General features: G+C 40.9%; 1 protein-coding gene and 1 long non-coding RNA gene across 8 annotated transcripts in view; one reads left to right on the top strand and one right to left on the bottom strand.

The window, feature by feature from the left end:
• The first annotated feature begins 677 nt into the window (after positions 1 to 677).
• On the top strand, positions 678 to 17,733 carry Mgarp (mitochondria localized glutamic acid rich protein). Of its 5 annotated transcripts, XM_047566134.1 has the most exons (8): positions 678 to 933; positions 3,447 to 3,546; positions 3,691 to 3,758; positions 5,716 to 5,811; positions 7,788 to 7,817; positions 9,250 to 9,353; positions 15,576 to 15,669; positions 16,964 to 17,733. In XM_047566134.1, exons 5-8 carry the CDS (start codon positions 7,811 to 7,813, stop codon positions 17,377 to 17,379), a joined length of 621 nt encoding a protein of 206 aa, XP_047422090.1. In that variant the 5' UTR covers positions 678 to 933; positions 3,447 to 3,546; positions 3,691 to 3,758; positions 5,716 to 5,811; positions 7,788 to 7,810; the 3' UTR covers positions 17,380 to 17,733. The 5 variants fall into 5 exon arrangements, with proteins under 5 accessions (XP_047422090.1, XP_047422089.1, XP_047422091.1 ...); XM_047566133.1 differs by lacking the exon at positions 5,716 to 5,811; XM_047566135.1 differs by lacking the exons at positions 5,716 to 5,811; positions 7,788 to 7,817 and having other exon boundaries at positions 680 to 933.
• The window catches only part of LOC124994355 (uncharacterized), a 60,410-nt gene continuing 57,578 nt past the window's right edge, over positions 16,205 to 19,036 (bottom strand). For all 3 annotated transcript variants that reach the window (XR_007110469.1, XR_007110467.1, XR_007110468.1), the window contains one exon: positions 16,205 to 17,399. This is a non-coding gene — a long non-coding RNA (uncharacterized LOC124994355). The remainder of the gene's footprint in view (positions 17,400 to 19,036) is intronic.

The raw sequence follows: 19,036 nt of genomic DNA, 5'->3' as shown, positions 1-19,036 counted from the left end.
GTGACTGAGGAAGAAGAATCACAGGTTCAAGGCAGCCTCAGCAATTCAGCAAGACCCAGTCTCAAGATCAAAAATAAAAAGGGCTGGTGATGTAGCTCTGTGGTAGAATGGTTCTAGGTTCAATATCCAGCACAAAAAAATAAAACAGGTTGCAACCTAAGAAATGACTATTAAGAAAAATCAGGGGCTCAGTTGCAGCTCAGTGGCAGAGCACTTTCCTGGCATGCATGAGGCACTGGGTTTGAGCCTCAGCAACAAATATAAATAAATAAAGATCCATTGACAACTAAAAAAATATTTAAAAAGGAAAAGATCAGCTGCTTTCTCACTTTCTGTGGAATCTAGGAAATCACTTGGTCTTTCAAAATTGTTTTTAGTTATACAGAACTTAAATGCTGAAAGTATAATTAATATTGTCAGTAGAGGACCTTTTCAATATGTTTTCAAAATTAGTACCATCCTTGTCAACAATCCAAGTTAGATGGAGGTCAAGTTAGCTCAGACTTTAGATTTTTGTTTTCCAACCAGACCAGAAAAAGGCCAAGGATGTGCTCAAGGGCAGCACTGTGAATAATTTGACCAACGACTGGGAAACTTGCCTGAGATTTACACAGCAAAGAGCTAAGGTTAAAATTCTCTGGAGTTCAGAAGAAAACAACTGAAAATTCACAGTGAATTTGACAACTAAAGGGCAATGTCCTCTCTGGGGAAATGTTTCATCAAGATACGAAAAGAATTTGCCACCCAAGTAAAAGCCACATAATCTAGAGGAACAAAAGAGTAAGTGACTCCCTTGAACCTAAGAGGCAGGAGTCTTTATCTAAGGAAAGAATCTAGAGAAGTGCACTTCGTTTCATCGCAGTTCTTCCTCTCCCAGCTGGCCTGCCACAGCCAACCTAGAGGGCATTAACTTCCCACTGGACTCACGACCTGGTAAGTGAAGGTGGAAGACAATGAGTTCTGTCAGACGCCACACTGAGAGGCAGCAGAGCTAGCAGGGGAGGCTTGGGAACCTGACATTGCTTAGACTGGAAGCCAGGATCTAACTGCCTCCTCCAACTAGCTAAGCACATTTCATACCTAACGGCTTTGGAGCACTTGCAACCCTATCAGTAAGGAAATTATCCACGTTTTATTTAGACCCGGTATTTGATTCCCAAATTTGTACTCTTAACCAGTTAACAGCTACCTCAATTTTTTTTTTCATATGCAATGTAAAGATAATCAAAATGCCCCCGCCTATTCCTTAGCATTGTTAAAGAGAGTGACAATGCTTTTGGGGGGGGGGATATGAGGAGAGCTCTACTGGGGATTGAACCTATGGGCACTCAACCTCTGAGCTATATCTTTGACCTTTTTTATTTTGAGAGAGGATCTTGCTAAATTGCTGAGGCTGACCTTGGATTTGTGATCTTCCTACATCAGCTTCAGTGCATTCTTTAAACCAATTTGACTTTGGCCAGAACTCTTAAATTACCTTTATTATCAATACCTAGTCAGAGATTTCACTGTCCCTTGTGGATGGTGAGCTTGACAGAAGCTCATGAAAAAAGACATTGATTCTATGTCTCTTTAACCTGAAGCTATAATCTCTGCTAGCAATAACAATTTGTTTTGTTCACACTGGTCCCACTATGTTGCCCATATTTACCTTGAACACACAATCCTCTTGCCTCCAGAGAAGCTAGGATTACAGGTGTGTGCCACCACATCCAACAATTTACGATTGAATTCTGAAAGGAGCCTTAGAAATGGGATTGTTTGTAAATATTGTTTATAAATGTTTGCTCAGAAAGAATACCATTTAGGGGAGCTTTAGGATTTAAGATTTACAGAATACAGTATTAAATACAGTACAGTGCATCCATTCATTCATTAAAATGCATTTACTGATTTTTTTTCTGTCCCTGGTAACCAAGTCAAAACCCATCCCTAAGTACACCAAGGAAAGAATTAACTGTGGTGGTGAAGAGATGCAGTTTGACTTGTCAGTGTGTCGCAGTTCATTAAACATTCCACACCACCAGCAAAGTAGAGAATCACTTCTTGCTTTGCTAGAGATTATGTACTTTGTGCTAGTCAAATGCAGCCAGTGTGCTAATCTGTGGCTTTCTATTCTCAACTTCTTGGTAAAGGGTCTGGGTGCATAGCCCCTTTTGCTGCTTTTTGGCTCAACTTGACCCCTCATTTACTACAGATGATCTAATTGCTCTTAAAGGCTTAATCACTAGGGATAGTTAAGTACTCTTTTCTGGTTTTCTTTCTTTTTTAATGTAGTGCTGGAGGTGGAATGAGGAAGGCCTTGAGCATTCGAAGCCTGTTCTCTACCTTTGAGTTACAACCCAGCCTATAACTACTCCAAGTGTTGGAAAAAAAAAAAAAAAAAAAAGTTTGTACTCCTCTTGTGAATGTTAATATCATTAGAATGAATGGTTCGGGACTATAACTTCTGAAAAATGTTTATTCATATAGCAAAGGACGAATATTTTGCCTGTTACTTGCCTTCTAGAGCTATAAGTCTTTTTTTTTTTTTTTTAACTCATGATCATCAGTAAGTCTTCGAGCATTATTTCCCCACCAGTTGGCGTTGTCATTTGCTAAAGGAAATAACTGCCACCTCTCTCAAAGTTGGAATGAGAACTAAAGAAGATATGTGAAAGTGCTTTATGAACTGTCAAACACACGAAGGATTATTAGAGTAGAAAACAGTCCCTTCAAAAGATTAATCGTTTTGAAAATGTTATAAGCATAAATTATTGGTTTCCTTATTCAAACCATGACAAATCCTTATAGCCACAAGAGGTGAGTAATTGAAATCTAGGGAAAGAAGATAATAATTTAGCATTTTTATCCATGTGAAAATACTATTTTTCACTTCCCACAGAGGAACGTACATTTTGGGGGTTTTGTCTTCCACTGGTACTGAAAATGTAACTCAGCGGCGCTTTACCACCAGCTACATCCCGAATCCCCGCCCCAGTCCCAGTCCTCGTCCCCGCCGGCCTTTTTTCTTTCTTTCTTTCTTTTTTTCAAACTGGAGACTGGATAATTTGCCAAAACTGGCTTCGATGTTGGGATCCTCCTGCCTCAGCCTCCTTAGTCGCTGGGATTAAAGGCCAGCGCCACCGTGTCCCGCCACAGTGTTTTTTATGTTTGTATTTAAAGTCGTTTTAACAATGACTTACTTAGTAATCCAGCCATTGCCTCGGGATTTTCGTATGATTAATGGGAAGTTAAGGCTACCCCTCCCCTCACTATACCTGTAAAAAATTACCACTGCCTTTTCCTCGGAGTGCGAGAAAGTGGGTTCAGATTACATCCTGCATAACCAACCATGTCAGTGTTTGAAGCCCCAGACATTTCCAGTCCACTCTGGAGGAGTTGCACTCAGTGGAACAGAATGGGTCAGGCAGGTGACAACTTCTAGGCTCTGAATTCCTTTTCAGAGAGGCAGTCGTCAGCTTCCTGGACGTGAGGGAAAGCAGCCCGAGGCAGGCCGCGCGTGGGAGCACCATGCGAAATACTAACCCCTACCAGTCGCCCCAGGTCAGCCGGGCGGGACTGGGCGGGGGTCGGCGCCCCTCCCCGGGGCGGGGCGCTCGCAGCTCAGCGCCCGGCAGAGGCTGGGCAGCCTGCGCGCGGCCATCGAGGCTGCAGTCCTGCAAACTCGGGCGCGATGTATCTCCGCAGGGCGGTCTCAAAGACGCTGGCGCTGCCGCTGAGGGCTCCCCCGAACCCGGCGCCGCTGGGGAAGGACGGTGAGTGCGGGACGCCCCTGGATCCGCCGGCACCCGGTCGGCCAAACTCGACCTGGAGCCGCAGCAGCCTGGGTTGGGGGTGGGGGAAGGCAGGGAGGGTTTGACGGGGAAGAGACTCCAAAATTCTCGGCTGCTTTGGCAGTGGGGAGCCTTTGCAGCGTGACCCCCGAATCCGGACTAGACTTTCTGGGTTCGAATGCGGATCTCCAGCAGGTGGTCTAACCTGTTTCGTCCTCCGTTTAACAGTAATAATTGTGAGTTTTCATGAGTTAATATATAGTTAAACGCACTTCAAAAAGTGCCTGGCGATCATACTCGTACCTTACCACTTTTATTACTTTAGGGATCATTTCGCTCCCTGATCTCGTGGGGAAGCAGGTTTGGGTGGGAAGGTGGACTCAGCGGCGAGCCAGGCGGCGCGCGGGAGCGAGTGCGGAGAGGGAGAACGCGCGCAAATGCTTGCGGAGCAAATGAGTACGTCGCCCAGGACCTGGCCCGGGCTGGAAAGCCTGAACCCCTGAATGCTGGGGGCCCTCAGCATCCCCGCGACAGGAGGAGGGCTTGGGGTCACTTTCCTGAACTAGGTTGCAGATAGGCCTGCAGCTATCCAGCTGTTGCTCTGGCGTCCAGATATCTTTGATCTTCGGCTTTAGGGATGCGTGGGAAAAGGATACGAACTCAGATTTTTTTTTTTTTTTTTTTTCCTAAAGGGGAGGTTGCAGACTGGAAGTTGATTAAATAAAAACTGACATAAGCAGGACACGGTGACACACGCCAACGACGCGGGAGACAGGCAGGGGGATGGCAAGTTCAAAGCCAGCCTCGGCAATTTAGCTAGGCCCTAAGCACCTTTGCCAGACCCTGTCTCAAAATAAAAATTAAAAGGGTTGGGGATGTGTCTCAGTGGCAAAGTGCCCCTGGGTTCAATCCCTGGCACACACACACACACAATGTCATATAAGAAAAGCACCCAGTACGGTGCCTGGAACGTAGTAGGTGCCTGAGTAGTGAGCAAGAAAGGTTGTTCGTTCAGCCGACTGCCCGCGGCTGCGGACCAGTTTGCGCTTCCCCGCAGTCGTACCCCAGCCGCCCTTTCCTGATCGTCAGGCACTCCTTTCCATCACTGATGGAGGGACAGCTTTTAGACAGTCTCCAGGAAAGGTCTGAATTCTCTCTTCACTTCGCTTCCCGCCTCTCTTCCCGAGGCGGCTTTAGCCCAGAGTGTTGATTCCAGCCGGAAAGACAAAGACTCCTGCGGAAAATTCCATGGGCCAGTTTTGGGGGAGTTTTTGTTGTTGTTGTCTTGTTTTTGGTTTGGGGCTTAGATGAGGCCTGTGTTGGTAAAGGAGGGGAGGAGCAGGAAAGTCTGCCCGACTAGCTTTTTTCTTCTTTTAAAATGCAAGTACCGGGCAGTTGCCTCACCAGCTTCCCCGGATCTTGGTGCCTAAAAACGAGCTATTTCCCGCCCCCCTTGATGAAGTAGGAGACGACATTATTTTACACTTCTGAAGATAACGGCGCTGTTTTGATGGAGATGAGGAGAAAAGGGAGCAGCCTCCCTCCCGACCCTGACCGTGGCCTTGCACGTTCTCCCTCGCAGCCTCCGCCAACCTCACACACACGCCGGTTTTTGTAGCTGGCACGAGTTTCGAGTGATTTTCTTTCCAACTTGGAGCAAAATAAAAGTAATTGAAAATTCCAAATATATAGTTAGCAAAACTGGTAGTAAGAGTACTGGTCTTTATCTTATCTAATTACCATTTTCGTAGAACTGATTTGTGTTTTATGAACTGTCATTGACTGGAAACTTATGTTTTCAGTTGTGGGCATTAATTAGCCTTTTATTGGTGCGTTCTATTTTGATTTAAAAAATTGAAACAAATTTTTAACGTCTCATCAACTTTTTTCTCTCCTTTTTGCTTTCAAAAATGTAACTTTTCATGAATCAATCACTTAGATTTATTAATAGTTCACTGGGGAAAGACCAGAAAGTCAAAATAGAAACTGAAGGTCATCTGTAATCTTACCACTCAGGGAACATCACTATTTAGAGGTTAGTAATATAGTTTTCCAGATCTTTATTTTTTCCCTCTCCTGTATTTTTCCTTAGGCACAATACTTCCACAAATCTGGGATAGTCCCATACATAGTATTTTGCTATGAACGTTAATTTAATGTTGTAAACATTTTCTCATGTAAATATTCTTCTACAAAAATTATAAATTTGTTTCACATTTTATTACTGTACTAAAACTTGCCCGATTGATTCCTATTGAATATTTCCCATTTCTTTGCTATTTGAAGTAAGTTTTAAAGTATTTGTCTATTTAAACCCCTGATAATTTTCTTTATGTATTTCTATTTTTAAAAATATTTTTGGACTGGAGTTGTAGCTCAGTGGTAGAGCATTTGCCTAGTATGCACAGAGCCCTGAGTTTGAAAAGAGAGAAATGGGGTTCTCTTTGTTGTTCAGGCTGGCCCCAAATTCCTGAACCCAACAATCCTTCCTCAACCTCCTCAGCACCTGGGACTACAAGACACTTGCCAGCTCACAGATGTATTTTCAAGCCAACAACAGTCTTAGCACAAGTCAAAACCATAATCTTTTTATCAGTCTCTTGGGCACATTTATATGGAATTATGGAAAAATTATTTTTCACCAAGATGATATATATATATATATATATATATATATATATATATATTTTTTTTTTTTTTTTTTTTTTTTTTTTTTTTTTTGTACTGGGGAGTGAACCCAGGTGTGTGTTTAACCACTGAACCACATTCCTGGCACTTTTTGTTTTTTATTTTGAGACACGGTCTCATTGAGTTGCTTAGGACCTTGTTAAATTGCTGAGTCTGGCTTTGAACTTGCAGTTCTCTTGCCTGAGCCTGGGATTACAAACATTACAAACTATCACAGTAGGCTTAAAGATCTTTTTTTTTTTTTTTCTTTTTTCTTTTGATACTGAGGATTGAACCCAGGGGTGCTTAACCACTGAGCCACATCCCCAGTCCTATTAATTAATTAATTTATTTATTTATTTATTATTTTGAACTGATCTAGCCTTGAATTTGTGATTCTTCTGCCTCAGCCTCTTGAGTCGCTGGGATAACAGGCTTTTGCAACCATACATGACCCACGATGGTCATTTAAATTCAAACTAAGGACACAAACAGGAAATCATTGTGATTTTGCTATTGTGAAGCCCCTGTTCAAATTGGTCTCTCTTGAGCCTATGCGCTATCAGGCCACCTCAAATCAAATTACTTTGCACTTTCCCCGTTGCCTACTCTCTTGCTTTTACCAGTGTTGTGCCTCTGACCTCCACTGCCATTTCTTCTTGTATTTATGGGAAAAGGCCTACTTTTCTTCAAAACTCTGGTGGGGTCTCTTCAATTATAACAGCTACTTTGAGGCCCACTAACTCAGTTTTCTTCCCAGCATTTTCCTCAGCTGAACATCTATTGCAACATTAGTCCAACTCTGTCACGATTATTTGTCTGCAGGTATTTGTCTGTACAAGTATTCCCTCCTTCCAGACTCTGTGCTTCCCTTGTTCACAGTTGTGTCCTTAATGCTTCTATGATTCCTAACAATTCCAAAGTGCTCAAATGTATCTGTTGAATGAATATAGAAGTGTCTCTATCCCTTCACCTTTTTTAAGAAAATATTTTTAGTTGCAGATGGACACAATACCTTTATTTTATTCATTTATGTTTGTGTGGTGCTGAGGATTGAACCCAGTGCTTCACACGTGCTAGGCAGGTGCTGTACCACTGGGCCACAACCCCAGCCCTCTCTTCACCTTTAAAATAAAGAAATTGAGCTATCTGAAGTTCAAGCTCCTTCCAGCTTTGATTCTATTGTAAAACTTTCAAATCCAGAGATTTAGCATATATACAAATTCTAGCACTACAAAAGAAATGTTTTGTTTTTTTTTTTTTTTTTTTTTGGTTGCAGATAGACAAAATACCTTTGCATTAGGTAAATAAATACCCTTTCCTTTGTTTTTATGTGGTGCTGAGGATGGAACCCAGTGCCTCAACACATGCTAGGTAAGTTCCCCACCACTGAGCTACAACTTCAAAAAGAAATGTTTACACATAAAAATACATTACTTTCATCTCTTTCTGTTGGTTTTAGAGAATTTCACTTCTATTTCAGGTATGATCTTGTTGCAATATCTGGCTTAAGACGAGCTTTTATCTGGGCCGGGGTTGTAGCTCAGGGGTGGAGTACTTATCTCGTATGTGTGAGGCACTGGGTTCCATCCTCAGCTCTACATAAAAATAAACAAATAAAATAAAGATATTGTGTCCATCTACAACTAAAAACAACAACAAAAAGCTTGTATCTGTCAATCTTAGCTTTTTTTTTTTTTTTGGTCCCCGGGTTTGAACCCAGGGGCACTTAACCACTAAGCCACATCCACAGTCCTTTTTGTATTTTATTTAGAGGACAGGGTCTCCCTGAGTTGCTTAAGGCCTCACTAAGTTGCTGAGGCTAGCCTTGAACTTGTGATCTTCCTGCCTCAGTCTCCCAAGCCACTGGGATTACAGGCACATACACCACCAGGCCCAGCTAGTCCTTTTTGCTTTCTATGGTATTAGAAAAATCCAGATTTCTTTCTGGATCTACATTTGTATTATAGATTTAAGAAATATGTTGGACTTTTTTTTGGGGGGGGGAGGACTGGGAATTGAACTCAGGGGCATTCGACCATTGAGCCATATCCCAGCCCAATTTTTTAATATATATATTTTAGTTGCTGATGGATCTTTATTTTATTCATTTATTTATATGCCGTGCTGAGAATCAAACCCAGTGCCTCACACAGGCTAGGCAAGCACTCTACCACTGAGCCCCAACCTCCTCCCACCCCAGCCCTATTTTGTATTTTATTTAGAGCCGGGGTTTCACTGAGCCCTCAACACCGCCCCATTGCTGAGACTGGTTTTGAACTCACTGGTCGTCCTGTCTCAGCCTCTGGGGCCGCTGGGATTACAGGCATGCATCACCAAGCCCGACTTGGATTTTTAAATTAATGTTTTATTTAACATATATATGTGAATTTTATGAAATTTAAGTTATAAACATACTTACTTTTTTGAAAAAAATCATTTCTACTTAATTCTATAGTTGAGTGTGTACAGTAAATGGATTTTTTTGCTAATATGCACATCATTTTGCTGTTAAAATTATTTAATGCTCCTGTCATTTCTCCTTACCCACACCTGCATCCCTTCCAAGAAAAGCATGATGCTTAACATCAAGATGACAGGCTTCATAAGTACTTATCAAATTAGATTGGGAGAATGTCAAGTGGAATTATTACCTGCCTTGGATACCGTATTCCCTTAAGCTAAAATCATTTGATGATAATGGATTCTCGGTTCACTGAGGAGAAATGTCTTTAAAAAGAAGTAATTATTTTACATAGTTCTGCTTAAATGGTGATGCTAACTGTGTTTAAACTCATTTTCCTAGCATCTCTTCGCCGGATATCATCTAACAAATTCCCTGGAACATCTGGATCCAATATGATTTATTATCTGGTCGTAGGTGTCACGGTCAGTGCTGGTGGATATTATGTAAGTATTTAACTGTAGTGTTTAGAAATTCATGTATTTTAAAACCTGTGGTAGTGCTGGGGATATAGCTCAGTTGGTAGAGTGCTTGCCTCGCATGCACAAGGCCCTGGGTTCAATCTCCGGCACCCCAAAAAAAAAAAAAAAAACCTGTGGTAAAATCAAAGCAATGTTAAAATCAAGACATGGGATTGATTAAATATACAACAGAGAAATAGGTTTAAATGTCATTAAGCATACACATTTGAAAAATACTCTAGGGCTGGGGAGATATTCAGTGGATAGAGTGCTTGCCTTGCAAGCACAAGGCCCTGGGTTCGATCCCCAGCACCGCAAAAAAAAAAAAAAAAAGAAAAAAAGAAAAATACTCTATAGTCATTAGAAATATAAGATTTCCATAAAAATGTATTAACTAGATTATTACGATTTTTTTGTTTTATTTTATTTTATTTTTTATTTCATTACTGGGGATTGAACCCAGGAGTACTCCAGCACTGAGCTACATCCCTAACCTTTTTAATTTTTTTGAGACAGGGTCACTAATTTCATTGAGTATATTGGTACACCTGGTAGTAAAAACAGTATTATAAATGCTAATATTAATAGTTAACATTTGGGCTGGGGATATGGCTCAGTTGGTAGAGTGCTTGCCTTGCAAGCATCAAGGCCCTGGGTTCAAACCCCAGCACCGCAAAAAAATAAATAAATAACATTTGAGTATTTATCATTTGCCAGACTCATAAATCCTTTAATCATTTCAATAATTCTGTGAAACTGGGGATATAACTTAGTTGGTAGGTTGCTTCCCTCACATGCACAAGGCCCTAGGTTCAATCCCCGGAATCACAAAATAATAATAATAATAATTCTATAAGATGGGTACTATTATTCATATTTAACAAGAATTATTTTGGGCTGGGGCAGTGGCCAGTACCTGTAATCCTAGTAACTCAGAAGGCTGAAGCAGGAGGATGGCAAGTTCAAGGGCAGCCTCAGAAACTTAGCTAGGCCCTCAACAACTTATTGAGACCCGGTCTCAAAAAAAAAAAAATAAAAAGGACTGGAGATGTCACTCAGTGGTAAAGTGCCCCTGGGTTAAATCCTTAGTAATTCCCCCCAAAAAAATTGTTTTGGAAGATTTACTCATTTTTTTTTTTTTAATTTAAATTTTACCTTTTTTTTTTTTTAATAGTGCTCTGGATGGAACTCAGGGCCTCATGCATGCTAAACAAGTGTTCTCCGCTTGCTACTCCTCCAGCCCAACTACCTTTAAAAAAAGTAGACTTTTATTTATTAGATTTATAGAAAAATGAGCAAGGGGTTGTGGGTATAGCTCAATGACAGAGCACTTGCCTAGTGTGCCTTAGTTCTATCCCCTACACCAAAAAAAAAAAAAAAAGCAGGAAGTGCAGAAAATTCCCTCACCCTCTCTTCCTTTCCCCTATTCACTTCTGGTGTGGTACATCTGTTAAAATTAACAAGCCAATATTGACTGAAGTCCAGAGATTACATTAGGGTTCACTCTTTTTTTTTTTTTTTTTTTTTTTGTGCCAGAGATTGAACCCAGGCACACTTAACCACTGAATCACATCCAAGCCCTTCTTTATTTTTTATTTTGAGACAAGAGTCTTTCTAAATTGCATGGGACCTCGCTAAGTTGCTGATATTGGCTTTGAATTTTCGATCCTCCTTCCTTAGCCTTCCAAGCCCCTGAGATTATAGAAGTGTGCTACTGTGCCCAGTTTAGGGTTCAGTCTTTGCATTATCTGTTCTATGAGTTTTGACAAATATAGAATCATTGTACCACCATTGCAGTGTCAAGCAGAATAGTTTCACTTCCTTAAAAATTTTGTATTCCACTTATCCATTCTTTTCTCCTTACTCCCAATATTTTTACTGTTTCTATAATTTTTGTTTTATATTTTACATAGGTTTATTATTTTAAAAAGTCATATTCATAATTCATTAAAAATTCAAAATAGGCATATGTAAAATTCTAACTCTCTTTTCCTCCCCAGTCTTCCATCCACACCTTCTAGGGATCTACTGTAAGACAAAAGTTCATTTGTTTTTTAGTGCTAGGGATTGAACCCAGGACCTTACACATGTTAAGTACATGCTCACTGAGATACATTCCCTGGTCCCAAGATAAAGCTTTTAAATAGTGTGGTTTGGGAGCTAAAAGAACAGAACATTTGAATTAAATTAGGTAAAACTGTCGAAACATTTACCATTTTGTCATAAACTTTCAAAATAAAAAGTCTAATGTTCATTGTGAAGAAAAATTGAATAAGCACAAATTCTTCAGAAACCCTTATATTTTGGGTTGACCCTACAGGTACACATAAGGGACTTTTAGTCATAGTTAGGAGCCATTTCTATAGAACTATGTAGAATAGCCAAACCAAAATTCTAACCTTTGGATTTTTTTTTTTTTTTTTCCCCACTGAGCTGTGCTCCTAGCCACACCCCCCCTTTTTTTTTTTAATTTTATTTTGAGACAAGATCTTGCTAAGTTTCTTAGGGCCTCACTAAGTTACTGAGGGTGGCCTTGATCCTCCCGCCTCAGCCTCTGAGCAACTGAGATTATAGGCTTGTACCACTGCACCAGGCTAACCTTCAGAATTTTGAGAGCCTCAATTAGTCAGGAAACTTCAAATGTGTCACTGGTAGGTACCAGCTTTCACTCATACCCAGATTGCTGTGCTTCTGTTTGATGTTGAGTTACTGCCCAGGCCACTCTAGTTGGATGTAAATGTAAACCACGGGAAAAACAAGCTGGGACTAGGCCACTTGGTGGATGATGATCTTCTGAATTTCATCTGGATGTCCCGATACCACTAATTATATCAACTGGAGCCAGACATGAGCCTCTCCAGTCTGCTAATTCTTTCTTTGCAAAAGGAAACTTAAACTGAAAGGTTATAAACTGAATATTCCTCAGAGCCCTCTGTGGCCTCATTCTCTCAAAATGGCATGGAAATCAAACAAGGTGATGTCCCCTTCCATAGCTGAGATTATGTAGTTTTATTTATTTTTTTTTAACAGAAAGTCAGAGATACTTTTTTTACTTCTAAATCCAAAAGCAAAGCATAGCAGAGTTGTAAAAATGGAATCCCACTTAGTCTGATTCACATTAATACTAATGTTTAATGATATTCTTTAGTTTGAATCTCAAACCTTAAAAACCTTGATTCCCAAGAATCTTAGGCTACTTTCAGGAATTACAGAAAAAAAATTGCAAAGCACTGCAAATCTGTATTCTAGTCCTCCCTTCACTTTCACATTCTGCATTAAAATGATTGGTTTTGCAGATTGATCCCATGGATGCTCAGTAGCTGAGAGCAGTTTTCCATTCCCAAGGAAAATATTCTACTCTTAGGGCTCCTTAGATACAAAAGAGGCCCAGATCACTTCAATTTCCTGAAGGACGGGGGATATTTCCAAAAAGCAATACCAGCTGGGCATGGTCGCACACACCTGCAATCCCAGCAACTTGAGAGACTAAGACAGGAAGACCACAAATTGAAGGCCATTAGCAATCTAGTGAGACCCTCAGCAACTCAGCAAGACCCTATCTCAAAATAAAAAGGACTAGGGATGCCAGGCACAGTGGCACACACCTGTAATCCCTGCGACTCAGGAGGCTGAGGCCGGAGAGGAGAATCTCAAGTTCAACGCCAGCCTCAGGGGGCTGGGGTTGTGGCAGAGGGCTCATCCGGTATTTGTGAGCACTGGGTTCCATCCTCAGCACCACATAAAAATAAATAAATAAAATAAAAGTATTTAAAAATTGTTTTAAAGCCGCCTCTGCAATTTAGCAAGGTCCAGATCATCATCCACCACGTGGCCTAGTCCCAGCTTGTTTTTCCTGTGGTTTACATCCAACTAGGGTGGCCTGGGCAGTAACTCAACATCAAGCAGAAGAAAGATGACAGAAGCAAAGCAATCTGGGTATGAGTGAAAGCTGGTACCTACCAGTGACACATTTGAAGTTTCCTGACTAATTGAGGCTGAGATAATATAAACAATGTTATCTAACTAATAAGATTTTCATTTTTATTTATTAATTTATTGTTGGTGTTGAGGATTAAATCTAGGCCTTGTAGGTGCTAAGCACACTCTCGACCACAGAGTTATACTCACAACACTAGATTTTCTTTTTTTTTTTGGATACCAGCAATTGAACCCAGGGGTGCTTTACCACTGAGTCACATCCCCAGCCCTTATTTTATTTAGAGACAGAGTCTCGGTAAGTTACCTAGGGCCTCACTAAATTGTTTAGGCTGGTTTTGAACTCAAGATCCTCCTGTCTCAGCCTCCTGAGCTGCTGGGATTACAAGCATGTGCCAACTCTCAGATTTCCTTCCTTTCCTCTCTTTTTTGTTAGTTTTAATATTTTTTTAGTTACAGATGAGCACAATACCTTTATTTTATTTAGTTATTTTTTTGTGTGGTGCTGAGGATCGAACCCAGTGCCTCACTCGTGCTAGGCAAGCACTCTACCACTGAGCCACAATCCTGGCCCTCATTTTTTTTTGAGAAGGGATCTCACTCTGTTGAGGTTAGTCCGGCCTCAAACTCCTGATCCTCCTGACTCAGTCTCCCAAGCACTGAAGTCACAGGCATGTACCACTATGCCTGGCTAGATTTTTATTTTTAGAATATCATTGCTTAATGTGAATACAGGCCAAAGAAGACTCTTGAGTATGAAATTAAAGGAAACCTGCACCTTTTGTCTATAATTAAGATAGCTTTCTGCCCCGTATTATTTCTGCAGTAACCTACAGTCAGTCAGTGTTGCTTTTTATGACTCACCCTAGCCTTCCTAAGAAATCGTCTTTAGGATGTAGCTGTGTGGTATGTCATTTTGGAATTTTTTTTTTATTTCTTTGTGAGATAAGTAAGATTCACATGGAGTTTTATCTACCTTTACCTCATTTTCTCCAATGATAATATCTTTTGGAACGATAATGCAATAGCACCATAAGGAAAGTGACATTTATATCACCCATCAATCTTTCTTTTTTTTTTTTTGGGTGCTGGGGATCAAACCCAGGGCCTTGTGCTTACAAGGCAAGCACTCTACCAACTGAGCTATCTCCCCAGCCCTCACCCATCAATCTTAATCAGATTTAACTACTTTTACATGCACCCATTTGGGTGTGGGTATATTTAATTCTAGGTGATTTTATCATGTCTAGAGTCATGTGTTTGTCCCCACTGTCCAGATGCAGGATAGTTCCATCTCTGTAAGCATCGTTCATGCTGCCTTTTTATAATTGTACCCACTTCTCTCCCTTCTGCCCTCCCTTTCCCCTAACTCCTGGCAATCACTAATCTCTTCTCTATTTCTATATTTTTGTTATTTCAAGAATGCTACCTAAATAGAACCACAGGAATGGAACCTTTTGAGAGTGGCCTTTTTCTCACTCAGTGTAACTGCCTGGAGATTCATGGGAACTGTCACCGGTACCCACTGTTTATTCCTGTTTGCTGCCGAGTTGTGTTGCCTGTTACAGACGGACCACCCTTGGTTTAACTGTTCATCCTTTGTAAGCCATCTGAGCTGATCTGGTTATTTAACCATTATAAATGAAACCACCATGAACATTTGTCTGTGAGTTTTTGTGTGAACCTGGATTTACATTTGTCTGTGATAAGTTCTAGAGAGTGTTTGTAAATGCCTGTAAAGATATTTTGGCTCTAGCTTAATTTATTTTTACCTTCTTTGTCTTCATCTTCTTATTTCCTGTGCATATTTTCAGTTACCTTTGACTCCTGTTAGAGATTGTTCCTTTCATTTTTTAGGCATTCCACTTAATGACAAAAATATCCAAAGGAGAAGTAAAAGAGTAAATGGTGTAGTTGGTTTCCTTTCTTGCTGTGTTGGGATTGTAGCTTAAACTTCTAATGATAATTACAGGGAGCATTGTGTATACTTTTGAAGTTAGCAAGAGCTTTAGAAATAAAGCTAAGGCTGGGTGTGGAGATCCATGCCTGTAATCCCAAGAACTTGGGAGGCTGAGAAAGGAGGATCGCAAGTTCAAGGCCAGCCTCAGCAATTTAGCGAGGCCCTAAACAACTTAGTGAGATTATGTCTCAAAATCAAAAGGGCTGGGGATGTAGCTCAGTGATAAAGTGCCCCTGAGTTTAATCCCCAGTACCAAAAAAGAAAAAAAAGAAAAAGAAAAGGAATAAAGTTAAAGACACATTTTCTTTCAGACTTACAAGACAGTCACGTCAAAGCAAGCCAAACACAAAGAACATACAACAAATTTGAAAGAAAAAACAAAAGCAGAGTTACAACCACTTCAAGGTAAGGGGAATTTATTATTATTATCTTTTTTTTTTTTTTTGAGCCGCTGATTCCCATTCTTAGTCTAGCAATGAACACTATTTGCCTTTGGCTTCTTGGCTAACTTAATCCAGAATGGCTCTGCGTAGGAATTCATTCAGGAAGGAAAAGCCCAACCAAAATCTAAAGAATATTCTTAGACCTTTTGGATGAGTGCATTTGGTAAATGAGCATTTTGCATTTATACTGCTGACCGTGGCTTTGACTTCTTTGTGTGGTAATATTATTTCTCCCTCTCCGACGTCCATTCATGCAGGCATAATTTTAGTATTTGTCTCTCTCAGCAGCTTGACCATTTGTTTCCCTCATTATTTTTTTGAATCATAAGATTAATTTTTGTTTCTGTTTTGGCTAAGACTTCCCTGTGTCTCTGCTCAAAATATACTGGCCATCAGAGCTGGGTGCACTGAGTCCCTCTGTAGATAAAAATGTCAACCATGGGGACAGAAGCTTGACATTTTCGCCCTTATGTCTATTTCTTGCCTATAACTACTTGCTTTAAGACATAGTTTTTTTTTTTTCCATTTCAACTATAATACCATTATCAATTACCATGGTCACTATTTAGGGACAGAGGTACTGGCTGCTCATGAATCAGTTTACCCTTTTCATTATGACAATAATAAGAAACAGAATATCGTCGATAAATGTTATTGAACAGAAACATGAGAAGTCTGTTTGTAATAATAACAAATACAGCATTGACCTGAAGGCCCATTTTGTACAGATTATTTTAGTTAATCTTCACAATAGCCCTGTGAGGTGAATATTATCAATATTCTGATTTTAAAGAAGAAAAAGCTGAGGTTGAGAGGATTACTGGTTTCCACAGGGTCTTAGGCTAGTGACTTGGCTACTCTTCCACACCATCTCACATGGAGGGTTGAATAGGGTGCTTATTTATTAGTATCAGTATTTGAATAAGTAATATATGCAATTTTTTAAGTTCAAAAGAGTTTATAAGAAAACAGATCTCTCATCTTCCCTCCCAAAAGGCAACCACTAATGTCAGATTCTTTGAATCCCAGCAAGGGTCTTTGCAAATACAGCTCCCTAGCTCTCTAACACACCCCCTTTGTCCACACTGTGTACATTGTTCTTTCCTTGGCTTTTCCTTTTACAGTCCACCTGGAAGACCAATAAATGTCAGCACATGTAGATGATCTGACTCACTTTTTAAAATGATTGCACAGTGTACCATTGTGTTCCCATGTTCTTTAAATTAACGCTCTGCTTAATGGACTAAATCTTAAAGGTGAAAAAGAGAACGTTGCAGATGCTGAGAAAGCAAGTTCAGAAGCTCTGGAAGTTTCTGTCCTGGAAGCTGAGGTGGTAGGTGCTGAAGAAATTCCAGAGGCTGCAGTTGGGGACGTAGAGTCAGGTGTGGAGGGCCCTCTGGAGGAGGTGACGGCAGTGGGTGCTGAAATGGAGCCCAAGGTTACAAGTGCACAGATGGGTGACCCCACAGAGGGCGAGTCCGAAATGACCCCAGAGGCTACGAATGCAGCACCAGATGAAGCCGTTTCCACCCATAATGATCAAGGTACCGTGAAGAACGACAGTTCCCAGGAATGTGCTGAGCTGGAAGAAACTTCTCCAGGTGATTCCGAGCCCTCTGCTGGGCATTTGCAGGAGGAAGCTGATGCTGGTTGCGAGGCTGCCTCAGGCTAATCTCATGCCAGTGGACATTCCTGCAAAAACAAAAACGTCAGTGTGTCTAATAGCTGCCTTTGTATTTGTAGTAATTTTGGTTTTTGAAAAAACTTCTTTCTAATACACTCCAATGAGCCCTGAAGATTTTTGGTATCTTCTGGTAGAGTTTTAGATTGAGAGATTGGCGATTTTACATTTCTTAATGATTTTCTACTCTCTGAGATCATGACACTGCAGTAAAGAGTTTATAGTTTTAGCCAGGCACGGTGGCGCATGCCTGTAATCCCAGTGGCTGAGGAGGCTGAGGCAGGAGGATCCCAAGTTCCAGGCCAGTGACAGCAACTGAGTGAGACCCTGTCTCAATGTAGAAAATAAAATGGGTTCGGGGTGTTGTTCAGTGGTTAAGCACCCCTGAGTTCAACCCCTGGTACCAAAAAAAAAAAAAAAAAAAAAAAAAGCTGAAATATGAAATATTTTTATTTTGCATTGTGGGAATTATCTCTACATCCTGTTTTCACTCTAATTTTGCTCTTTTTGCTCTGCTTTTACCTTACTTTATTATATGTAGGTCTGAATTTTCAAGCTTTATTTGAACTTATTTAAATAAAATTAGAAAATCTTTAGTGTTTCTATTTTTATTCACTAGCACTCATGTAGGTATAAAAAATACACTAACATACACAGATGAAGAAATTAAGCTTTCGTAATATTGAAGAGGGGACACAGCTGTGGGGAACTGTGTCTATGGTAATGTGAATGCCCTCCCCAGCTCTATTACATAATGAGCTATGCAGATATTTTCTGGTTCAATTCAAACAATATTTATTGAGGATTTACACTTTGTGCCAGGAGTCATTCATTCCTTCACGTGTTTAACAAATACTAACTGAGCACCTACAACCTACCAGGCCCTGTTTTAAGTCTTCCTCACTTTATATTCTTTTGAGTGGGACTAGATAATAAACAAGATCAATAAGAAAACTGATAGAATGTTAGAAACCAACAAGTGCCAAGGGTGAAAGAAATGAAGAGAAAGGGATTTTAAGTGCTGGTTTGGGGTGGAAGTTGTCATATTAAATAGAGCAGGCAGAGCAAGTCTTACTAGGAAGGTGTGTTGAATACAAACCGGAAGAATGCATCAGGGACCGCATCACCAGGACCTCGGCAGGGGGACACGTGCAAAGAATCTGCAGTAGGAGCCTGATGGAGAATTTGAGGAACTGCAAAGTGACCAGGGTGGCTGGAGTGGCGTGACCGAGGGAGAGTAGCTGGAGATGATTCAGGGAGAAGGGGAGTGGGTGGCAGGGATGGGGTAGGTTTCCGCTATTGGAGTAAGTTGGGAAATAGTGGACACGGCCAATGCTCTGTCTGGATCTCCTGAACCGGGTGCATTTACCCTCCGCTCTTGTGTTACACACTCCCCACCCCCACCCACCCTTCACCCAGGCAGCTCATCGCCAAGGACCAAGAACCGCAAGGTACAAAAGGTGGGACCAACTCTGCAGTACAACTCCCGCTCAGAGCTCCCCACAGTTCGGTCAGGTCAGGTCGCAGCTGAGATTACACCCTCCTTGAGCATCCCCTCGCCCCCACAGGAGGACAGCTTTCCTCCACTCCACCACCTGGCCAGGAATCCTTGTTTCTAGGGAGCTTGGTTTAGGATAACTTGTCCTGG

Source organism: Sciurus carolinensis, chromosome 10 (assembly GCF_902686445.1).
Source record: "Sciurus carolinensis chromosome 10, mSciCar1.2, whole genome shotgun sequence".
In the NCBI taxonomy this organism is placed as follows: Eukaryota; Metazoa; Chordata; class Mammalia; order Rodentia; family Sciuridae; genus Sciurus; species Sciurus carolinensis.
Note: the sequence above shows the minus strand (reverse complement) of the source record. Positions and strands in the feature narration are given on the sequence as shown.